The following is a 24,824-nucleotide window of genomic DNA, read 5'->3' on the forward strand; positions in this document are numbered from 1 at the left end:
GGAGACTATTCCTGTAGCCCAGCCTGCAGTGGAGTGGTTGCATCTCCCTTGCAGGATTCATTCACATAGCAAAAGAGAAACTCAAATAAATAGGTTTAATCAGGTTCTCCTGTTCCATAGCCCTGCTTCCAAATCACCTTTCCTTCACAAGGCAGCATTTTTAGTGCCTGTTTCCCCACGAGGCTCGACTGAGGCAACCAAGCAGAAGCCAAAATGTCTGCTTCCGAAAATGACAGCATCAAGCTCGGTTCTCTCCTATCTTAAATTCGCTCCTGTTTTCGTTAGCATGCTAGAAGCACATTGCTGTTGCTATGCAACTCAAAAAGGTAGTTTCAAAAAAAAAAAAAAAAAAAAAAAAAAAAAAAAAAAAAAACCACAAAACTCAAGCACACAAACAACATCCCCCACATGCAACAAAACCAGAGGCCAGCCTCCCACCTCCAGGATGTCTCAAACCCACAGCGCCTGGGTGCAGCTCAGCTGCTCTCAGACCTCCTTTGGTGAGAGGGCCTGGGCACAAGCCGAGAAGATGGCACTGCCTGAAAGCTAGTCTCATTTCCTGCCACAGACCGGGCTGTCTGTGAAATGCTGGCTGGTTGCTTTCCTTCCCCACCCCCTCCATAAAGCTGCCTCTCAGCCCCCATTTTAACAGACAATAACCTCATCCACCAGATACCGTGAAAATATTCCCTTTAAGGAAAGCCTAAATCCAGGTCAAAAGAGGTAGCCCAATAATGCAGGCACAAAACATCTAGGCTTCAAACCACTGATGGATGCAGTACTGAGCAGAGCCATCCTCGTAGCCTCTCCTACATCTCCATGCACTCACAGGTGAACCCCAGCTACCCTGAAGCAGTTTCACCCTGTGCTTTCTGAGGGCTGGACCTGTCCAGCTGCAGGCACTCACCAAAACCGTTCTGCCTGGACAGAGCCCTCCCAAATCACAAAACAAGATTAAAGAAGAGCAGCTGCAGCAGGGACAGGAAGCCAGCTTTATGAAAGTGAAAGAAGAGAAACCAGGAGGTACCTCAGCTGGCAAGTAACCAGAGCGCTTTCTGCATGGTCCCTCTTACCCTGGCTGCTCATCACCAGGGTGGTCTTCTCCCAGGCAGCTAGCAACCATCCTGCTGCTTTCCAGGTGCTCCAAGGACAAGGGGTTATCACAAACACCACTTTTAGAAAAGCTCAGGCCAAATTCACAGGGTGTGACTTCTTACAGGCATTTACGATTGCCTTTCTCCTGCTTCCACTGCAATTTAAGGTAAAGCTCTCATGACCTGCAATAGCAGCAGTTAGTCCAAGAGCAAACACCTCTAACGGTAACGTGTGAAGTTATTAATGTATTTACTAGCATTTGCTTTAGCAGCATTTACTTTTGCAGAGGATGAAAACAGTCCTGCTCGTTGGTATGACAAACAAGAAGACAACATGCTGCATTTACTCAGTACTTTTTTCACCATTGCCAGCAAGAAAATCTGGGGCCTTAAGCTACTGATGTTATCAACACAAACTGTCATTTTTAAATTCAGAGGAATCATCTGCTTACTGTATGCATGAGGACCTAGCTTTGGGGGCAGCCCCATGGGCAGAACAGGCTCACTAAGGTGGCACAGGAGCATGGACCAGTCCCACAACCACCTGCCTCCCGATATCCACCAGCAGCTGGGAAGGTGGAGACCAGACCAGATTTTGATGTGACACAAATCTTGACTTGCAGCAGGAGTTAGCGGCTCGTCCTGCACTGAAGGACAGCCAGACACACGCTGCAGCACGCCACAGCTTAGTTCAGTGCTGGGTGAGGAAATCACCGCTTCCGCCCAACTTTCATTATCGTGCACGGCATGGTCACATGTCGGCTGCTTAAGAAACCGTTTCCAAGAAGACACGACACTCAGGAAAGCCAAACATTTAAGGGATACCATCAGAAACATACATAGTGACAGATAGAAACTTTGTTTTTTCTGTTTTAGTTTCTTTTAGCTTAGCAATTTAAGCAAAAATAACCAGTAAACTAGCCTCCTCCCTGCCTTTCTTGAAAGCTCCGGGTACAAAACTAAATATAGCTGGTGTATGAAGGACCAGATCAAACCAATTTTCTAGCAGCACATAGATAAAACAGCAGTTAGAGGGCACAACAGGTTGACCCTTTTTAAAGGGAGTGTTTTAGGCTAGGCATGCCCTTAAAAACCTGATATATTCCAAGTCTGTACAGCTAGCTTTGAAAACTACGGTGAGCTGATCAACCATACAAAACGCCTTGTCCCTGGCAAAAAAAAAAACAAACACCACAATTTAAAACAAATTCTCCACCCAGATGTTGATTTGGTTTCTCGTTGAAACGTTTCAGTCTCCTTTGAGCATACAAATAAAACTATAATTAAATGCAATGCTGTTCTCAGAAATGAGCCCAAATCTATTTTGGCCAACAAAATGACACCTCGGTTCCAACCAAGTTGTAAAGTCAGTCTCCTGATCTGGAACACACACAACTGACACATGCAAATCCTTCCTCTGGAATAGAAACAGAGTTTTACTGGAGAAGTGCTGATTTGGTCCAGTTATTTACTGCAGAAGGTAACATCTCCCTGTGACTCAATTTTATGCCAAAGTGCCTGGTTTCCATTTACCAGCTCAGTGAGGCTGCAGGAGAAACTTAACACCTTGGGCCTGTATGTCCCAGTCTGCAAGATATAATATGTCCTTTGGAAGACTTGTGAAAACTATTTGTGGCTGTGCATACAGAGCACATGGCTGGAGCTCATGTGGTACAGGTTCAATTCCCCACTGCGTCCTCAACGTGGTGGATAACGGAGCAACTCCTTTCATGTCAGCCTCCTATGTTGTAAAATGGTATAAAATTTACCTTCTTTTAAAGTCTGCTTCAGGAGTGACATAGTGAGGCTCTGGTGGTAGCCTGCTAGGTGTTTGAAAACAATAAAGCTTCCCTTTTTGGTTTACCAGTTTAGATGTCCTCAGACCCATCTATTATGATCAACAAACACTAAAGTTGTTTTAAAGTACTTATGGACTAGAGTAGGTCAGAAGCAGTAAAAATGAGGATGCATTTCTGATATTACAGGAGAGAGGAGCAAATGCTCTCTGGTAACTCCTGAACCCCTACAAAGGGGGTAGGCGCAGCTCAGCTGAAGAGCAAAGCTGCAGTACGCTAGGGCCCATTGCAAGCAAAGTACTCATGGATCCGTGCAACTGCCGACCTGATGTCATGCTCCAGGCTGTGCTTAATGACATATTTATTCCATATTTCTAGATACAGATGGAACAAACCAGCCCAACAATCAGAGGCATAGCAACTTGATGTGTCATGGGGTGAAGTTGTACAGGCTGCTCCCTGTGCCTGCTCCCAAGCCAGCATGGCACCCAGCACAACAGTGGCCAAGTAACATGGGTCTGAACCTACTGATCTCAAATATAAGATATTTAAGATATTTAGTGATCTCCTGCTCCACCTTGAACTTAGCTAGGCTAGTTTGGGCCTTGCTGGTAGAGATTTTTATGGAAGTTAACAGTATTATTTTCCAGTTTCAAGGAGAAGTTTCACTGCAGTTTTCACATATTTTCTTGAAGGCTTCCTTTGTGTTATGATTAACACTTCACTTTTCACCTGTAGCCCTAAGTACCACATTAAGTAAACATTCTCACTGCAGGAAGGGGGGATGGACAGATTTGGGTGCCACAAGTCTGTAGGTAAGGGTAGGATTCCACACGGAAATGAGAACCTAAACAGGAATCCCCTGTGGAGTTTGTTGTTGTTGTTTGTTTTTGTTTTTTAAACTTTGTGCATTAAAAGGTTTACTTCCTTAATGCTTTTAATTAAATTATTTACTTCCCCAAAATAGCACACAACATCAGCATTAGCGGCTCTGCATTCCTTTATATTCCTGCAGATGGACAAAAGGATGCAAAGCCCTACAAGTCTCAAAGAACAGCCTTTCCCTTAGAAGAACCAGCCTTTCATTCAGATGCAGAGCAATTCCACGGTTTCTAGAAAATTGGGCAATTGATATAATTATTCCTGTCATCATGTGCTTAACACAGCAGCCTCACAAAATGCCTTTTCTAGACATGGCTCAGCATATAAGACAGACAGAAGGACAAGAAACCTGACCCGTTGATGGCTGCAGAAAACTACATGTTGCAAAAGGATAATGGAGAACCCTATTCAGAGGTTTTTCAGGGAACCCTTCTGAAAGAAAGCAGCAAAGATAGCAATCGGTAGCACCTATGATTCATGCATTCATCTTTAGTGGCTGTAGCACGTTAATTCATCTCAAATCAATTGCATATTTCTGCTTAGCTACATGGTGGAAATGCAGCTTTCCACCAAACCGGAGCCTTTCAGCGCTCAGCAGCGATTCAGATCAGGGAAGCGAGGGCTCCATTTTTCCTGCAAGGAGACGCAGGTCCTTACAAAAGGAAAAAAAAAAAAAAAGCCACGACAGTAACGTGCCATCGCTCCTTTGTGCTGAACGCGTGCGCCGGGGCTTTGCCGACAGAGGTAGGAGCAGCTCCGAGGAGAGGGATGGATGGATGGATAGATGGATGGATAGATGGATAGATGGGATCCTGCGGCAGCGCCCAACACACGCCCGCTGTGCTTTTGGGCACGCTGCACGACCCCACCTGGGTGCACGACCCACGGCACCGCTCAGTGCCGGAGATTTTCTCCGGGGCTGAGCCACCCGCTCTTGTTTTGATCCAGCGGCCGGCCAGATATGTGGAAGCAGCATCACTTCCATTTCCTGCTGCTCCCAGGCCAGGCTCCCAGGGGCGTGCAGCGCTGCGCTGCTCCGCGGGGGCACCGCTCGCTGTCAGCCGGGCGGCATTTAAACAGCCGGGCACGGTGAGATGAGACGGGGCTGCCGCTTTTTTCCTGCCTTTTGCTTTTTTCCCCCCTTTATTTTTCATTTTTTCTTTTTTTCCCATTTTATTTTCCCTTTTTACTTTTTTACTTTTTCTTTTTTCATTTCATTTTTCCTTTTTTCTTTTTTCTTTATATATTTTTTCATTTTCATTTTTTCATTTTTTTCATTTTTCTTTTTTCCACTTGAATTTTTTTCCCCTTTCCCCCTTTTCCTTTTCATTTCCCCCTTCCTCCCTTTTCCCATTTCCGTTTTTCCTTTTCCATCTTTTCCCTCCATCCTTTTATTTTTCCCTTTTTTCGATTTTTTTTCAATTTTTTTTTTTTTTTTTTCCATTTTCTCCCTATTTTTCCCCCAACTCCCCCCTCTCCCCTGCACAAGGCCATCCATCCCCCGTCCCCCACCACCGTGGGGAAGGAGGGGGATGCCCGCAGCCCGGCCCCATTCCGCAACGCCCCCTCCCTTTCTCCTTCCTCCTCCTCCTCCTCCTCCTGCCGCAGCCGCCGCCCGTCCTCTCCCCCCCCCGCTTTCCCCACATCCCCTACCTGTAGGAGCGCTCCCCCCGCACCGTGTGCTTCCTGAAGGGGATGATGGTGCCGTTGTCCTGGATGATGTCGTTGTTGTTCTCGCCATTTGGGGACAGGGCTTGGGTCGGTCCGGGCATTGGCGCTCGCTCCCCCGCGGCTCCGCGCCTCCTCCCCGCCCCAGCGCTGCGGCTCTGCCTGCGGAAGGTGCTGGCGGCCCCCGCCTGCCGCCCGCCCGCCCGGACCCCGCCCCGCCGCCCCGCGTCACCGCGCCACGTGACCGCCCGCCGCCATGGCAACCGCCCGACTCCGCGCCCCCCCCTTCCCCTTGTGTGTGTGTGTATGGGGGGGGCGCCGAGCAAGCTGCTCACAAACTGGTGTCCCTCAACACCCAAAAAAACACACAACCCAGAGCAACTACTCCATAAGCAGTCCTCTGTGACCTCCAGGCTGTTACATGTAAAAAGACCAACAAATACTTGAGCACATATCACATCCCCCCCCCACCTTCAAAAGAGCCCCCAAACCCAACCCGCTTCAAAATAAATAGCTCTAAAGCTGCAGATCAAATGAAAGCAACGTGATTTCTAGCATGTTCCCAGAAGCACACGCTGATGTTCCATCAAAGCTCAAAAATTTTCTCAAATGAGTTTGATCAGATACACACCACATTATTTTTTTCCTGCATGCAAAAGGTGATTCTACAAGATTACTTAATCTTTATCTAGCTTTTCAGACTAAATAACACTGCTGAAAGCTGAGCTTTGGGGATTATTATCATGATACACACGATAAAGATTCTAGATTCACAAAGAAACTGTAAGGTGAGTGCCACCAGTACCTAGACACTGGCTGCCCAGCACTTGGGTTTAAATCAGGTGCCCACATTAACACACTTGCACAGAGTGATCCCTACCAGAAGTTAAATTAGCCTGCCGATTTGCCACAGCCGTCTGAACACTGAGACAGGAGGCTTTGTTTATTGTTTCTGCCAGATTTTCCAATATACTCAAAAAAATTGCTTTCAGTAACCAACCTATGGCCATTTGCAGATGACATACCTAATTGAAAAATGCTCCATTCATCTGGCAACAGTAAACCCAGCGGAGAAAGTCTCCTTTGAGCCTTTTTAAAAACAAGCAACAAAATATATTCTGCTAAAAAGGGCCAACAAGCCTCTTAGTAACACTCAGGAGCAAGGAGAAGCCAGCAATGCTACATGGTGACAGAATGTAAAAATAATCTATAGCAGGTCTCTCCCTGCCAGACATAACCCTACCTGCTCTGCTAGGCAGCGAGCTGTAAAACACTCCGCTACCCTAACTTGTAAAAATATTTTTATTTCTCCACCAGTGGCAAAGAACAGAAGCTTCTTTATTGAAGCTTCCAAAACTGTTTAAAACATCGACTGGCGAAGCTACGGCGGAGAAGTGCAGGTGAGGACAGTGCGGCAGCCTCCCTGCAGACCCCTTATTGCCTTTGCATTAGGATTAAGTGCAAAAGAACCTCACAGCACCTCAACATAATGCCTTACCTTTATCACGGCTGAGCCAGGCCCAGGCAGAAGCAGCTCGTTGCTGGTTTTCAGACAGCACATGCTGCTTCTGTTGATTTAGCACAGCCTGGGGGACACAGGGCGCAGTGTGGATCTCATATGCACGGCACTCCCTCCGCTTACACCTCCATTTCTGAGGAACATGTGGCCCATGAGCACAGCCCTTATCTTTACGTGCAGGAAGCCACCACTTCATCTTCCTGCTTTCAGCAGCCTGGGCAAAGTTTCTGAGATGTGGATCCAGCGGCACAGAGTGAGAAACAGGAACCTGCTGTTATTATCAGGTGACTGCAGCCCTGCTGACTGTACAGCTTTTGGATGCAGTGAGCATACAGACAAATGCAGCTCAAAGAGGTCATATTGGTCATACAACACACATCTATGAACAGTTGAAAGCACTGAAACCTAGTTCTCATGTGCTGTAAGTACCACAGCAATAGATGTAGGAAGGGACCTATGGAGGTCACTCAGCCCACTCTCCTCCTCAGAGCAGGATCACCACTGCTACCACGAGCTCAGGTCATGTTTGACTTAGTCTAGCCAAATCTTGAGATCTCTAAGGATGGAAATGTCCTGCCCTCCCATGGCAGCATGCTCCAGTGCCATGTTACCTGCTGTTTCTCATCTCCTACCTGACTTTGGATTCAAGGAGATCCCACACTTCCCCCAGCAAGCACAGAGTCTTGGCTGGGCTACAGATTGGAAGAGGCACACCCTACCCAAGCACATGCATTTCAATACTTCTGTTTCCACCATGGTGAACCAGGAGGAGTGAGTACCAGTGAGCATGGCAACAGCCCTGAATGTCATTCTCCAAAACACTGGTTGCTCCTTCCTCCACAGAGCTTTTCTTTCCAGCCTCCTCTCATTACTTGTTCAAGGTCTCATGCACTGCAGTAAAACAGCCGTGCGGCATAATTTATAACACCAGAAAGTGAAATCCCCTAAAAGCCCAAACAGCAGTGTTAGAAAGGCCTCAGGCATGCTTGAGCCAAAGTTTTATACTAGCCAGCTGATGTGGAAATAAATTATGAGTATTTTAACGCTGATAAGAAGTGACCAATGCACAACCTCTGAAAACAGAGGTGATGGCCACACTAGAGACTTCTGCTAACATATTTGTCAGAAGATTAAAAAAACACCAAAGTCTTACTGAGCTTTGTGACACAGCCAAAGTATAAATAAAATTAATGATGGCAGAAATTCCCCACTGCTTGGATAACTTGTTTCTGTGGTGGCGGAGTGGGGGGAGATCAAGAAGAATGCATTTAACCCTAGAATGGCCAATGAGCATCCCTCATCTGACATTTATTCTTGTTCAAATTAGTAAATGAATCTGAATGTGATATTCCTTGCGCTGCCCTCTAAATATTCCTCAACCACAGCTTCAATCTGTAGCAAACACCACTTGGGTATAATTATTATGGCCAGCATGCTTCTCTTGTCAGAGGTGTTTCAAGAACACTTCTGTCACAAGTGAAGTGCAGTTTTTCTAGTGGGAAAGAATGAGAAAACCTAACTTAAGGCAAACAGTTGGAAGGTAGCAGCACCTTTTAGAAAGCAGCATTCCTGATCAATGCAGCCTGCTTTTCTAATTTAATGATCACTTCCTATACTCTTAAATGATCACAATGAAGATGAACAGAATGCTGCAAAAACAACAGATGTACCTCTGGTAAAACAAAGCTATTTTTAACATTTAACTGTGTATATTTATCAGAAATTATATTTATCAGAAACTTGTGCAGAAACAGGCTCTCCCTGAAGGAGCTGGCCAACTGCATTTAGATTTGAAAAGCGGTGGATAGAGCAAAGCAGGAAAAAGTTGGGAAGAGGTGAAAAAGCTACAAAGCCTTGGAAACATCTTGCTTGTTCAAGGAAACCCCAGTTCACCAAGGTACATAGCCATGCTTTGTTCCCAGCACGAGTAGCTTCAGTAAAATGGATAAAGCCATAAGTGTACTGCAGCAGAATCAGCTTAATATCTGACTGCATGCACCCTGAATAAAAGTTTCATTTAGTAAACTAAAAACAGAAGCCTTAGGAAATCCAGATTTGCATGTTATCTACTGGAAGTACAAATGAGCCCTCTGCAACTGCACACCTGTTAGGGAGCACTGGCTTGCGCCAGCTTAAATTAGTGCGTGGTTCCAACCTGCAATGATAACATATTACACAAACCTCCGTAGGGGAATTAGCAACAGCAATGTAACTAACACAAGGAACACATATCAGATGCGATGTGGTGTATGATATGTTTCAAGCTAACCTGGGCTGTGCAGAAGAGCTCATGTTTCCTGTTTCACTGACATATCGTCTGTCAGCCTTGCTGATCAGCCCAAAAGAAAGCTCCCACTGTGACGTAAAATCACTTAAAACTAAAATTCAGAACCAGAACTTCACAGGCTTCCTTTGTTTACGCAGCACTAAGTCAATTCTCCCCCTCTCCCATCCCGTTACTTCATTCTGTGCTGTACATTTCGGGGCGCAGAGCATTTAAATTCACCATACCAAACAGCAAATGATAATGATTTGGCAGGACAAAGAAACACTGCATGAATTTTATTAAAACAGCTACTTATCACTCCAGACATCCTGTTGATAAAGAATGAGCTTCCCACCCTTGGGGATTATACTGTTGCCACTTTAAGCAAAGTCTTGATTATTTGCCTTCCCTGGAGAGAAACACAGAAAGAGAAAGACAGGGCTGTCCCAATTACACAATGTGCATGGACCACATCCCTATGAGGTAATTCAAGACTATTTTAAAATATATGGACATATTTATATTTCAGAGGTCACATTTCATATTTTAAAAAGAGAGTCCCGTGCCTGGGAGGAACAGAGAAAGGCAAGTTCAAGTCTTTGTCAGCTAAGCATTCCTGAAAATTTAGCCATAAGCTGCAAATCCAATCTGGTCATTAGTGTATGAATTCCTCGCTAAAGAGAGTGGTCTTGAAGAGTCACAGCCTGTGGGCATTTTTCTTTAAAAAGGCAGCAGCTACCGTTTGTAGTTACCGTAGAAATCAAATAGAAATCAGAGGTTTATTTCAAGATCCAGACACTGTCTACAATACCATTTTTTCCTCCCGTTCACAGAAAAGGGATTTCAGAAACCCTTGAACAGAACAATATTTTAAATCAAGTTATATACTTCAATATTCAAATTGTTAGATAAATAGATTTACAGGACATAAGTACATTTTATGGGCACTTGCAGATATCAGCACTTTCAGGGTTTAGCTAGATCTCATTGCCTTAAAGGAAAACAACTATTTAGAAAAAAAAACCACTCTCCAATATACAAAGGTCTCTGTACTTAAAACATAAGCAGTTCACATTGAATATGTGAAACTTTTTATCCAACGCTTCCTACGTAACAAAAAGCACCAGTGACAGCAGGAAACGCTCAGTGAAGGGAGGATGGCTCCAAAGAGGAGAAATTTCTACTTCCATTTACTCCAGACCAAACCAATATTTTGAATTCTTTAGTCAGTGTTACACGTGTACTGGGATATCACAAGGTTTCAAGCACATCCTGGGAAGCTGCTTTCACCTGAAAACCTATAAACAGCTGTGATCAATAAACGCTGGAAATAACAACTCCTCTGTCTCACTTTGCCTTTAATACTGATTGAAAGCAATCGAGAGAGGAGGCTGACTCACGTCTCATGCATGCACATTTACATGGAAGTATTTGGCTGGAGCTGTTCTAGGTTTACAGTAGCCAGTCTCATTTACAGGGAGCTGTTAACTAGTTTTCTCAGCTTGTTTTGACAGAGTTCAGATGTTAAGACTATTAAGCATGGAGATCTAAACCAAGAAAGTTCAAACTGTTCAGGTAATCTGGATTTCTAGACTTTTTCAGAGAATGACAAACCCTTAATTAAACGAACATGAGATTAGTGTTCTGGTAGAGAGGGATTTTTTAAGTTTCCATGCTTATTAATAAATCATATGGCCAGGGCTTCAGACATTCGTATCCTAAACAAAACCAATGAATCAAATTATAAATGATTAAAGAGCAGGAGATTTTTGATATATGAGACAGTAGGAGAGAAACCTAGCATTTCTTTACATATTTTCAACTGTTGAGGAAGCTCTGGCTTTCTTGGAGCTAGAGAGGTTAGAAAAATGAAGGATGAAATTAAAAATGACATAAAAGAATGTATCATCTACCTCTCTGATGTTCCTTCTTACATTCTACACTGAAAACAACAGCAATGTGCTTTGATGGCACTTCAGTCTAATGATATATTTCAAAAAAGCAATATTGGGACATAGGGGAGGGCAAATGCTTTGCAACATCACCTGCCAACGGTGCAGGTTTCTAAAGTGAAAGCCTGATATGGCTGTAATCCCACACCACAGTGATACCTTATTAGTAGGTGATGATTTTTAATGCTTCTTGCTATATTACTCCACTGAAAACTTGACTTGGCTTTGATATTATATATCAGGAATTCAAGAATAGTTAATAACAACTCTTGGGATTGGTGATTCTCTGTTCATGTTGTACAACAGAGCATTTTGAAGCTGACAGCTATTTGATTTGTGCATGTTATCCAAGTCATTTAATGCCCCACATGACTATTTGGTACCTGTATGTAACATAAGGAGAAGTTTAAATACTTTGCAATGATTATTGGCCAAGACCTATCGTGCTTACAGCATTGCCTTTTCCAGCATCAGCATTACAGGTACTGAACATGTGAAGCTTGCACAGGGATTATAGCCCATTGCAAGGAACATTACCCTTGCCAACAATCATCAAGCTGTCCAAGACACTCACCACTGCTAAAGAGGAAAAGAGAAGGCTGGCACAAGAAAGCAATAACTCCAGCAGATGGTCGATTAAGTTTTTGGATACCTATTCCTGAAGCAAAAATGCTTCAACCAGCCAACAGAAAGGGCCTGACCATTACAAACCGAGATTTGGAGGGGTTACTTTGCCCCAGGAAATTGTTAATTAGGTGCCTGTCCTCCCACACCCAGCAAAAAGCCAACATAAACATTATTACATACTCTAGCTAATGGGAAAGAAATACAGAGCGTATTCACGCCTGACTCAAAATCAAAATCGTACTGCCAAGTCATTCAGTAGTATGCGAACATTCAGCAACTGCAGAACCCAAGAATTCAGTGCCTTGCTGCAAAAATACTCTACAAGAAGTTTCCTTGTGCTCCTACAGCATGCTACAAACTGTTCTCTTACAAAGCAAATGTGTATCAAGTACCATCAAATTAGTGAACGCCAAGAAATTACACAAAAGGGGCTGTGTTTTCTTGTTGTTTGTTTTTGCATTCTGCCCTTCCCTCCTCTCGGTAATTGCTTTTTATCTGGGACATTGACAAAAAACAGCTTTTGTACAATGCTGTCAGCTTTCCTCATTTTGCAAGTACAGAAACAGGCCCTGCTGTTAGAACAAGATTGCTGTCATTCATCTGCACAAACTTCCCCTGCCTCACCCTCATCACCAGGTGTTGGGTCCCAACCCCTCCTCTCAGGGTTTGCTTTTGGATCCATGTATCCTTTTAGCTCTATTTGTGTTTTCTAACTAACTCTGGAGTTAACCAAACCCATCCCTTCTCTCCATTGCTACAGCTAGATGCATGGCTCCTCCTTTCATCTCGAGATTTCTTCCACATCTGGGGTTTGCCCATTGTTCCTTCCCCCATTCTTTTCTGCCCTTCCTTTGTTAAGCATCACCCTTTGTAGTGCTCCAGCAATTTCCACTTTCCTTCATCAACCACCTGCAGAGAACCTGGGTCACACTGGTTTCCTTCCCCCAGACAAAGTCCCCAGCATGCCTATTGTCCAGCTAACACATTGTCATTAGCTAATTATGCCTCCTCTCCTCCGCAGGCAGAGGAATGTGCTGCACCACTTGCCTGCTAAGGTACATGCACATTCACACGCAGCCACCACAAGAAGCAACACCTGTATTTATGGCTGCATCACCTCCAGAGCTCGCACACTGCAGGTGACACATGTCCTGTTAACACACCTCACAGCTGGAAACCCTGGGGGCACCGCGGCACCTCTCAAACACCAGGTTGCAAGGGTTTATTTGCAGTCACTAGCCCACAGAGAACTCGAGGAGTGCTGCTTTGTTGGGAGCAAGCAGCTCTTCTTCCAAGTACATTTTCACTACTACCTCACATGAGTCCATTGTGTAAGCTTAAACAAGTTGTAGCTTCCTCACTTATTGATGGAAAACAAACCTTTTCCAATCGTAACAGTCAATGTTCATTATCACCTTCGTGTTTACTCAGCCTTTATCAAAGTCTTCAAATGAAGAGGGAAAAAAAAATATATATTTTTACAGATACTTTTAAACACAAAGTTACACTGATGTTAGTGCCCTGAACGAAAACAAAACAAGAGGTTTGAAAACTGTGTCAGGAAACTTATCTCACTGACAGACATTTCCTAAGAGGACTTTTGGAACTTGGCATATCAGAGCAAGTTTCCATGAATACTTAGAGCCCTTTATTAGCCTAATGCTGCAAGTGCTTTATTTAGCTACCAGCATACTACGAGCACTTTCTGGAATTCTGAAATTCAGAATTAGAAAAAATATGTCCTTGCCTGGTTATGAGCCAAAGCTAGTTGGAGGAAAGCTGTATTGGAAGGTGCATCTGTTCACGGAAACACACACAAATACTGGGGCTTGGGGGGCAGAAATAGTGCTTGTGAGGTTATGTGCCTCAGTGAATTTTCTTTTATAGCATCAAATTAAAGATTTTTAAAAGGTACCTAGCAATTAAATTAACAATACAACAACCAGTGATATGTATTTGTGAATCAAATCTGATACCAGCTGAAGTACTGCTGAGACATTTTATTTGATTTGAATGTAGAGGGCAGATGAAATACAAAATAAAGTTCAGGTCCCTGCTCAAAAATAGAGGGTGTGCCATTAAAAATGTACACATCTCCATTCTGAGCGCACAAGAGCACACAGAAAGTGCATGATCTTACGGAAAAGATAAACAGCTGGATTTACTTGCTTCCATTAACCAGTGACCCACTTGTCAAACATAAGCTTTAGATTTAAGAGTGATTACATGAAGCCTCTTACATTAGACAAAAAGGATCCCGGTTATGAAATCAGATCAAGTCTGAAAATACTTGAATGCAGTCAATAGCGTTCTTCCACAAAGACACAAGGTGAGAGCCAATTACTCTTTTTAAAGCATACGATGCAATGTAACAGTATTTTCTCCAGTACTATTCACAGCATGTTTATCCCACACAGCCTGCTCAGGTCATTAGTGATGAGCCAAATCCAGACCTCCTGTAAGAGGATGAAGCCCTGATGGAAGCCAGTTCATAAACCTCATTTTGGGGGCACCACTGGTTTCCTTCTACTATGAATATTGATTCACAAAAAAATCAGACCAGCACTCTCCACGCTGAAGGGGAACAGCAATATTTACCCAGCCTATCTAATCTCTCAGAGCAGATTTTTTTTTTTTTTTTTTAACAGAGGCTGTGACTGTGCGTGCGTTGGTGGCAGATCTCCAGCTGAGGCTTCTCCGGCGGCATCGGCTTTGCCCTTCTGTAAGCTCCTGCCTCCACACGCCTCTTTTCTGTGCCTGCTCCACACTGGAGCACAAACAAAAGGCACGAGAAGATAGGGATGACCACAAAGTTTGGGCTTGCGTGCAAGCCCTGCGTTAATAGAAGAGGAAACGTAACAAGGACAACAAATCGCTAGGTCCTGAAAACCTCTAATTTTGCCACCTTGTGACACAGCAGCGGAGCACACAACAATGGCTTGCCCACACTGTGCCACACCTGTGGCTATCCAAGGCTCCAGGAAGACTGAAGAAGCCATAATTATAAGCAACATTTTTAACTTAAGGACAACTTCCAAAATTAAACGTGTGCTTCCACCTGACCTCATCAGCATGCTGTGCACTGTCAGCAGCTCACGTGACTCCGCATATAGGGTGATTTTCTGGAAGCCACAGATCATGGAACAACTTAATGATGGAAGAGTCACAGCAGCCAGCAAGCCTAGGTTTCCATCCCTGATGACTGCAAAGAAAGATTGGAAAATGCTGACACTTGGATTAAGAAAAACAAAAAACACAAATGAAGACCCCTGAAAAAAAATCAAAACAAAAAAGGAAAACCCACCACCAAAGAAGCAGAAAACAAAACAACCCAACCAAAAACCAAAAGCAAACAAAAAACCCCACTACCAAATACCATCCTCAAGATAAGTGGAATATCCAAATTAACCCTTTCTTCGGGCTCTTAGCAGGCATGGTGCTGTTCTGGGAGCCTGTCCAGAGGTGATTTGCTTTCCCCTGGATTTTCAGCACCTGATCATGCTTACAGCCAGTTTTGCAAACGGACACTAGCAAGACACCAAGATCACTGGAAGCAGATCCTCTGTTACCCTAACTGATCCAGTCTGTCAGCAGAGGCAACATGATTGCACAGAGCCAACGTGGGTTCTGCTCACATTTGCAAGATTATGTTTATAAAAACCTGTGAACTGCTCTGAAAAATGAAGTGTTTTACAGCATCTTATATGCACCATGAATACTTTATATTTAACATATTTTTAAAAAAATGTCCTTGGGAAAAAAGGATTTTTTGCTTATAGAGAAAAACTTAAATAATTGATTGAATCAATGGTCTTCAGTAAATCTGAATGAACTGTCACTGATAGGCAAAACACAGAAGTCAGCAACAACAAAAAAAAGCCAAGAAATAGGGGTATTATTCATATTTTTCTTTAAATTGTATATTGTCATAGCTTCAACAGCCATGGCACGAAGTAGCTACATTTTGTAACCTCTGAACAGTCATATTGTGTATAAATTAAAAATAGCTTCTGTAACATTTTGAGCACAAAAGGTACTAGTAGCATGTAAACAGGGTATTATCCTCCTTACAGTGGAAAATGAGTTTTTATTAAATAGAAAACTCCAGCCACAAGTCTCTGTGCTTTTGTAACTGTGGATTTATGTCAGCGCTGTTGACAGCTTCTGCATTTGAAAGGATCTCATTATTAACTATTAACAAAACCACGCATTATCTTTTTTGAAAAGCTAAGTTATGTTCCCGATGAATCAGCCGCTTTGCTGAGCTCCTGTGGGATAATTTTTGGTACTGGATGCTGAAAAAATAAATATCACCCCAAAGTTCATAATATTTTCAGACAACACCATAAATGGCTATTCAAGCTCACCAATTCCTAAGTTAAGAAGGGAACGAGGACGGGTGCATAGGAAGCCGTACACAAACATTCCATTGAAGTTAACTTTGCTCCGTTAGGTTCAGAATTTAGGTCTCCACTTTTCTCGTCTTGGATCAAAACCAGACATAAAGCAGCTGTGTCCTATGCAGGACTGACTCCTGAACAGATGTCCTCCGCTACATTTTGGGGGACCTGACGTTGTTTCTAAAGGATGAAAAGGGCTTTCAAAGCAGGCTGCTCAGCCAGAAGTTCAAATATTTCATACTACTGAATTATTTTGGCTGAAGGTTCAAAGCAACCCTTAGGGAAGCCAGGTTGTCTTTGGTAGGAATTAAGGGGACCAATCTGGGGAAACTAGCAGGGTTCCCACCAAGTGAGATACAGAGCTCACTTATCTAGAAGCAGCATTTTATCCTGCACCAGTGCTGGAAGGTATGGAGAATGAAGTGAGAGGAAATGCTTCTTTATTCTTCCCAGTTTAAGTAACTCCACGCAGCTTTTGCATGAATGACCAGAGAACATTTGGTTCTGCTCAGGGAAGGAATGAGAAAAGGTCATACAGGCCTTTTTGTTCAGGTTTCCCCTAAAGAAGGCATGAATTAGTAGTTCAACATACAAGCATACATTCTGTGTGTATAGATGCATTTATAAAAATACATAGTATAATGTGTGTGTGTATATATATATATATAATTTGCTTTCTCTTCTATCTCAAAACACAAGTTTATTCCTGACCTAATGTTCCAGCATAAGCCAGCATTGCTTTCTAGTATTAGAGTATTTTAAGTGTTTTAAGTCTTAATACATCAAGCAAGGAACAGTAACTGCCAAAAGCCCCCTTATTCACATCTTGCACATGAGAGATCCTAATGTGAGAACCGTAAAATCCTTGGATACTCCAGCATTCATTCTTTGTGCTGATTTCCATATAACTTAGCTCCAGGAATAAGTATGCTCATTTGCCAGGCTCAAATGCACTGAAACATGATCAGAAGGTTTCCCAAGTATGTTACGTGGATTTACTTTTTGCAATTGTAATAGCTCAGTTAGCTTTTTAGCAATATAATGAACCTCTGGTATTAAAAGGCTGATAGCTAGACCTTTATTTTGACATATAATAGGCCATAAGGACTAAGGGATTTGGAGAGGAAAGGCTACGCAGTACGTAGCAGCCCACAGGGAATACACTGGGAAGCTGCCTGTTGCTTCAAGGGTAGGGTTACTGATTCCAGGAAATCTGCATGCTTCAGATAAGTTCCTATTAGACAGGTAGGATGTTGTCTGCTCATGCAAGTGTCTATTTGATGGCCATGTACTATCTCAATGTCCACAGTTTTCTTCAGATTTCCTGTTGTTTCAAAGTACTTGTGAGAGTGCAGCATAACCAAGTAAAGAAGCTGTACTTTAAGCAGTGTCACCTACCCTGGGCAAGAGTAGAAGCAACGGGGATGAGCACAGGGCATTGTCCTGCTGCACTTCCACCTGTGACACCTTCATGAAAAGTGCTGTGTCCATGATACATTTTCCTAGCTCTTGGTATTGGATTCCTCCTGTACTTTATCCCAAGATCCATCCATGATGCATACAAGCCTCATTCAGCACCAGACTATATACTGTTCTACTGAGGATTTCCAGGTGCACTTGAGAACTGAATATCTTCTAATTGCTCTGGAAACAACTCTTCTCTTGCAACCTGATGAATCTGAACTGAGGCTCCTGTCTTAACTCTCCCTTTTCCAATGCCAGCCTCCTTAAGTGTATCTGTGCCAGTTAACACAGGCAATTCTTTTATTTCCCATAGAACTTACCCTGAATAATTTCTCATCTATCATGTATCCGGAGAAATTCTTCTGCAAACATTTAAGCTTCTTCAGGGCATTAAATAACTTGGAGCAAATCCCTAGTTTCACGGTGAAACAAGTCTTTAAAATAGTTCAGACACAAAGCTCTTACTTTTAACTACAAAACATGAACAAAAGAACCACCACAAACGGAAACCTATCCTAAATCCAAAGCTAGAATTTATATGCTCGTAACAGTTTTTCAAGCATTAGCAGAAACAAGGTGGCATATTTTAACATTAAAGTGCTTCATTACACAGCTGTAGGATCATTTCAGTGCTATGCATATTTCCAGCACTAGCTATGAATAAACCTCCCCACACTGTACTGCAAATCACTAATGCTGCCAAGGGAAAAGGCATGCACAGCACCCACCACAGCATGGTGAACAGTGCCAATGGCCAATCTATTCAAGTAAGAGTTTTATTACCAGGGCATCCTATGCTCCATTGTGGCAGCAGTTACGATTTCTTGTGTAGTAAGTAGCACAGATGCAGCAGCAACGAGAGAAAGGGAGCAAGTGACAGCAACTGGAGGGAGCATAGATCTGTTCCAGGAGCATCCTCTCAGAAGGCTTTCTAAACATTGCCACCTTGTGGGCCTTGCATCTCCTTGTTTCGTTGATCCCTTCACAGGTGACTCACTGCAAGGATTTCATAGATGCCAGGTTGGAGGCTGGACAGTTGGGGTTAACACCCAGATTGGATGGGATACAATCAAATCTCACTTAGGAATTAGAAAAGGGACAGCACCTTACAAGTCGCATCTAATGTAAATGACCAACCCCATGCAGCAGCACTTAGCATACTTTGCTCTTCTTCCACTTACCATTATGAAAGCAGCACTAATAGTGTCCAGAAGTGCTAACACTTAAAAAAGAAAAAGTGAAAACGAGAGTATAATTTCCTTGAGGTTCCAGAAAATATGGAAGAGAAGTTAAATTCACCCAGTTTTCCCTTTTTCATTGCTTTCTGTCAGCAATTCTTTCTGACACTAGTTGAAACTATGTCCAAAATATTTGTGGCACCTAATTTAGTTTTCATCATTTCTGTTCTATGAATGAATAACTTTTAATGACTTGAATCTTTTAATTACATTGTCAAAGACATTGCAAAGAAATATCACTTACTATTGATATCAAACTTATTTAGCTATTTCCTTAAAGGCATCAAGCAAAAATTCTAGAGTAGATTTTATCAGTCGAAACCACTATAACAAACACATACAAAAGACAACACTTACTTTGAGCATCCAAACACTTTCCCTGGTTGCTGGCTTGAACTATTCCTTGCAGCAATTTGGTACTAGAAAGAAAACATGAAAACACTTAGTTCAACAAGCAAACTGGAAAGAAAAAAAGAGGAAAAAAAGAATCACTGAATGGTCTTTGCCCGTATTGGTTGGGCAGTGATGCAGTAGCTGTATGCTAAAAATGAAGCAAGAGGAGAGGTCCCTTATTACAATACCCTAATTCAGCTGTGCTCACAATAGTTCAGTGTCTAACACATCTGCACAACAATCAGATGTCCCTCTGATATAGTAGCAGATCTATGAGGTCCCTTGTGCTGGGCTACATTCAGAGTTTATTCATAATTGCTGGGCACATTGCTGTTTCTTCATCTGACATGTTTCTTCAGAGCACAGGCAATCAGTTATGACTGTTGTGTCATGCAACCGGGGCCTTGCTGCACTTGCCTGAACAGATTTTTCAGAGAAAAAAACTACCATTGAGAAACACAAACTGATACCCAGGAAAACCTGGGTTTTTGCTAATACAACTCTAAAACCCAGTGGCAATCCTTAAAATTTCCTTACTTGGCAGTGAAGCCATCATGTTGCCATGTGCAACAGCCACATTTAAGAACCATTCCTCTCTGTGTTCCTAGATATGTTTTCCTACAATCGCTGGATTTGTCCTCATATCCATTCTCGCAAGTGCTACATTACAGGCTACAGAAACATAAGCAGGAGCAACCATATGTGGTTTTCAATTTGTTATGAATTACATACTAAGGTTACATGGCGAGGTTTCTTAATTCACCTCCTCAGTCAGCAGGAAATCTTTTTCCTAGCAGGTAAATAATGGTTTACTCAGACCAAGGCCCTGAATATTGCTTGTTTTGCATTCATGGTCAACTAGTTGGGACAGCCCAGCAGGGAGGGGTGTTCTAAAGGCATCCATCCCTGCAGAGCAGCATGAAACTACATCAAATGGGATCCCAGTGGTGCTTAGATTGAATCAGGACTGAGGGATGCAAGAAGCCCCGGCAGGTGAATTTACATTCATCATAAATCCTATTCTGAGATGAGAAAAACACAAAGCAAGTCTCTCTCTAATACATTATCTCCTGGAAAAGGTAAACAGACCTTTAAATACAGCTTGTCTAGAAAACTGGATCCCAGCTCCAGGAGCTGTGACTCATCCTGGCAGAGGACTTAGGAATCCTGTTAGCAGACTGGAAGGCTGAAGCTACCTTTAAGCCAAACCAGAAGGGGAATTAGCTATTAAACATGTTATTGTTTCATTTCTTTGAATCTCTCCAAGACTCTTAAGCTTTGCTTTTCAATATACTCTTTTTTCCTCCATTTGTTTAATGTGGAAAGTGATTCCAGCACAGCTGACAAACCTCAGGCATCCTATTGGCATAGGAACTGCAAATCCAATGTGGTATGTTGGCTTTTAGTCAACTAGACCCCCTGAACTGAAGCTGTGATCTAACAGCAGAGCTCCAATAACTTTCAGGGATAGGACACTCCAAGACAACATTTAGAAGTGCTCTTACATGAGGTGTTGGCCAGAACTTCTAACAGGTGAAAGTAGTGAAGAAACATGGTGATTCCCTTAGAAACGCAAGGGAAAATATGTTCATGGCACATCTTCTATGTTATATTTTCTGAGCAGAGTGGTCAGAAAATTATTTATTGAAGACAGGTAACGATTTCATTGCCTTCAGCAAGTAGACCTCAGTTTGAGTGTTTTGAGTAATGACACCTTGCTGAACTTCTCTCATAAATAATGTAGTAAAAAAAAAAAAAAAAAGAGGGGGGGGAAAAAGTCCTCATAGTAGAGGCCCCTGAAGCCCGATGAGTATATGCAGAGGTTAAACCAAAGAGGTACAACTCAGCAACGTCTCCTGACTTCTGCCTGCATGCAGTTGCTTACTTGAGCTACAGGAGTCGTGCGACAGCTATGGCCAGAAGAGGTAATTGTCACTCATCTGCTGCCAAGTGCGGTAGCACTCCTAGGTCTCCACCTGCTCTGCAAGCCATGCCAACACCTCGACCTGTACTTCTGGCTTCAGATGCCAGAGCAGCATCCAGGCAAGGGAGTGGTAGGAAACATTGGCTCATTAGGGTGGAATTTAATTTAGGTGGACACAGGAATGCAGTAGAGGTCCTAGTTATTGGGTGTGTGGAAGGTAACGATGGGGAGACAGAGTCCTCTTTGGAAAGGTGGAGGGATAAAGGCATGCAATGAAAACAAGGGGGGAAGGAAGGATGCCAGAGGTTTCTCCCAGTACATGCCAATCCACACACAGCTCACATCTGCAGACACCGGCATCATATCGCCACTATACATGAACCTGTTAACATGACTCAACCCCTCAAAACTCCCCAAAACACATAGGTCATGCTGACTTTAAAATACACTTCCATCTCTTCCTAAGTCACCTACCAAGGCATCTAAAGAATGTATTCCTTCCATACTGGTAAGAATAGGAAAAAGGCCAAGAGGTAAGAAGGGAGAAGATAAATATCTAAAGGATCTCAAAAAGTCATGAGGACAAACCCAGATGAAGGTGTCAAACTGTCAGGCCACTTGCTTCCAGGTAGGTGTTCAGAAAGTCCCTCATGGAGTCCCTCATTTTGCCAGGTGTATGTGTAGCCCTGTAGCCCATGTTTGCCTCTTTTTCAGATGCAGTTGAGTTCCACAACATGCTATTGATGATAGGGGCCTTGGACAGATTCAGCAGACTCTTGCTATTGAAAGTGTATTGGATCTCAGGACATTCAGTGGATTCAACAGGACCACTGCTCCCCGGGGCTCATCTGCTCTCAGGAGGCTTTCATGTACTCACTTTCAGTGCATCTGTTCCTCTCTGTGAACTTATGTTCTGGTAGATATTTCTACATCCACAATCTTAGTCACCTATTGAACCTGTTCATACAAACTGAAGGTGTTTCTACGACAAAGTCTTTTGAAACTCTATAAAACATTTAGTTCTCAATGAGTACTGATCAAAACACAAAACCAACCAACCCAACAATGAATGAGCAAGAAGGATTTGAGAAAGAAGACTAAAAGCCAAGCTGCTAAGCCAAAAAATAAGCCAGTGAAGCAAAGGTAAGCTGCAGAAAACAACGTACAACAGCTTCTAGATGCACACCACAGACTCGTACTACAAGTAGCAGCCATAGCTATTAGTTGAAAGGACCGGTGAGGAAGAGTTAGGACAGAATGTTTGAGGTGATTTAAGAAAAATGCCTTCTATGACATTTGACTATATATGTTCAAAACTTTGTGTCAGGGAGCTGTATTTCCCTTTTGGTGGTAGAGCCTTCTGTCTCAGTGGACTGGATGCTTTCTACCATCCTGCACAGATTTTTTTTTTCCTCCCCCTGCTGAGGGCTGGGAAAATGATGTTACATGAAAACAACTTGCAATATAGGCTGACAGTCACCTATTATTGCCTCAGATATCCTCGGCATTTATAGAACAACTTCAAAACCAACTTATTTTTAGCAACTGAAAGAATTCAAGCAAACCCATTGTGGCTGCTGTCCAGGCATTCACTGAGCAGAAAATAGCTTGACAAATTACAGAAATTGACAAACTCAGACTGTAAACCAGGAAACAGCGTATAACACTGTTTACATATATTTTCCCCTTCAAAAGTTGAACTGAAAGATTAATTTTGATGCTTTCAGTGTTGAAGGAAAGAATTGCTGTGTTTTGTTTTTTTTTTTTTTTTTTTTTTTTTTGACTTGTGCACAAATCACCAAAAAATCCACAAAACAATCAAAAGACAGCAAAGCAAGAGAAGACCCGCACACCTAGCAGCTGGGCAGATGTCTCAACTTACTGCTAGCTAACAGCCCAACCTTACATTGTCTCACTCTTCCTGGGTAAGTCCTGAACTTACCCATAGGTTCCCCATTCAGGACTGTACAACCCAGTTCGTATATGGAAGGCACAGACACAGATTCAAAACAAATACAGCAACAGAGCCGAGTTTAATGCCATTCACAACCCAAACCCATGAGAAATGCCCTGCTTTGACTCGGAGCGCTTCACAAGGAAGGCAGTCATGGAAGACGCGAGATGCCGCTACCGAGCGCCCGACACAGCCTCCCACCTCTTTTGCCCTTGCCATTTCAAACAGGGCTTTGTTCCAGCGGTTCTGCTTCTCTGCCAGTGCTCTGATTTCAAGTCGCATATTGGCACGAAAAAGGTCTGGAGTCTTCTTATAGAACTCTGTTCCCTCCCTCTCATTTACAAAGCAACCAATCTCTTTTGCTCGTTAACATACAAAGTAAACCTGAGCACATCCTGCTTAACAACTTAGTAGCAAGGAACATGCATCATTTCTCCAGAAGACTTTTTCCATCCTGCTTGGTAAGCCACTAAATTTGCTCCCCACAGGGCAGTTAACCAGCTTCTCTCATTTCTGTTTTCTTCTCCCCTTCATCCCGGAAACTGCAGTTTCCAAGATGCAAGTGCCTCGGAGACAGGGCTGGCTCAAAGCTGCAGCCAGTTACAGCATGACACCCACCACTCTGCAGGGCCTACCTGCCCTCCTCCCATCGATGAACACCTTCCCCGCCTTCCTGCCCAGTCACCTGGAGATGCAGCAATTATATTCCAACTAAAAAAGGATGTAACTGAGCTCACCTCATGTGATATCAGCTAAAGTTAGCCTGACACTTTCAGCAAACTATTTTTTTGGGGTGTAACAAGCAATGCCAAACAAGTGCATCAAGCAGTAGGTGGCAGACTTAACAGGAAGAACTGATGAGGATGTGTATCTATCATTCTCTGTATGTAGCAGCAGGCTGCAGTGTCATACTTAGCTCCATTTCAACCAAAAAAATACGGTTTTTCCTCTTTGCACTTTGAGAAAACAATCTTAGTTCAATTACTTGAGACACTCTTCTGTTTAAACTTTGGTTCAGAGTCACTGATGTCTGCATTCCAACTTCCACCACACTAATTAAAAGTCTGTTTTTCTTGCATCGTCAGTGTCTACATCTGTTGGCTTCCACATCCAACACAGTCACCAGTTTTAGTAGGCACCTGTCTGATTTACAGTTGACTGCAGTTTACTATTGACACATTTCTGCATCTATTAACTCGTTATGCATTTGGATTTGTTATTTTGGTAGACATTACACAATGTTGTACAGTGTACTTGGTCTAAGAATGACTAGAATCAATCAGTTCTGCATTATTTCATACACCAGAATAACTTAACATTTCTTTTGAATACTTCCCTCTTCATACACAAAGTTATGCTGTGGTGACGCATATGTTTTGCAGTGAGGCAAGAAAAGCCAGCACTGACTAAGGTTTCAGGTTACAAAGAATTTGGCAATAGTATTGGCCTAAGGTATTTCAGCCCTAGGTGTTCTCTCCTCGTATCTCTGGGCTGTTCTGCAGTTCTGCTAGAACAGCTCTGAATCCAGTCACAGCTTACATGAATCACAACTCTATGAAACAGACCAAGAAAGGGATCCCATTTCATAGTTACCTTTCTGCAGATTAAAGTAAAAAAAAACAAAACAAAACAAAAAACAACCAACAA

At 42.9% G+C, this 24,824-nt stretch overlaps 1 protein-coding gene across 3 annotated transcripts in view; it reads right to left on the bottom strand.

The window, feature by feature from the left end:
- MAPRE2 (microtubule associated protein RP/EB family member 2) overlaps positions 1-24,824 on the bottom strand; it is a 98,165-nt gene that overhangs the window by 51,989 nt on the left and 21,352 nt on the right. The window contains exons 1-2 of one of the 3 annotated variants that reach the window (XM_032181226.1): positions 23,379-23,423; positions 19,264-19,325 (exon numbers count right to left, since the gene is read on the bottom strand). In XM_032181226.1, the coding sequence (XP_032037117.1) occupies positions 19,264-19,325; positions 23,379-23,396 (80 nt within the window). In that variant the 5' untranslated portion in view covers positions 23,397-23,423. Of the gene's footprint in view, positions 1-5,425; positions 5,616-19,263; positions 19,326-23,378; positions 23,424-24,824 lie in introns of those variants that run through there. The other 2 variants (XM_032181227.1, XM_032181224.1) reach the window with 2 other exon arrangements.

This window comes from Aythya fuligula, chromosome 2 (genome assembly GCF_009819795.1).
Source record: "Aythya fuligula isolate bAytFul2 chromosome 2, bAytFul2.pri, whole genome shotgun sequence".
Taxonomy (NCBI): domain Eukaryota; kingdom Metazoa; phylum Chordata; class Aves; order Anseriformes; family Anatidae; genus Aythya; species Aythya fuligula.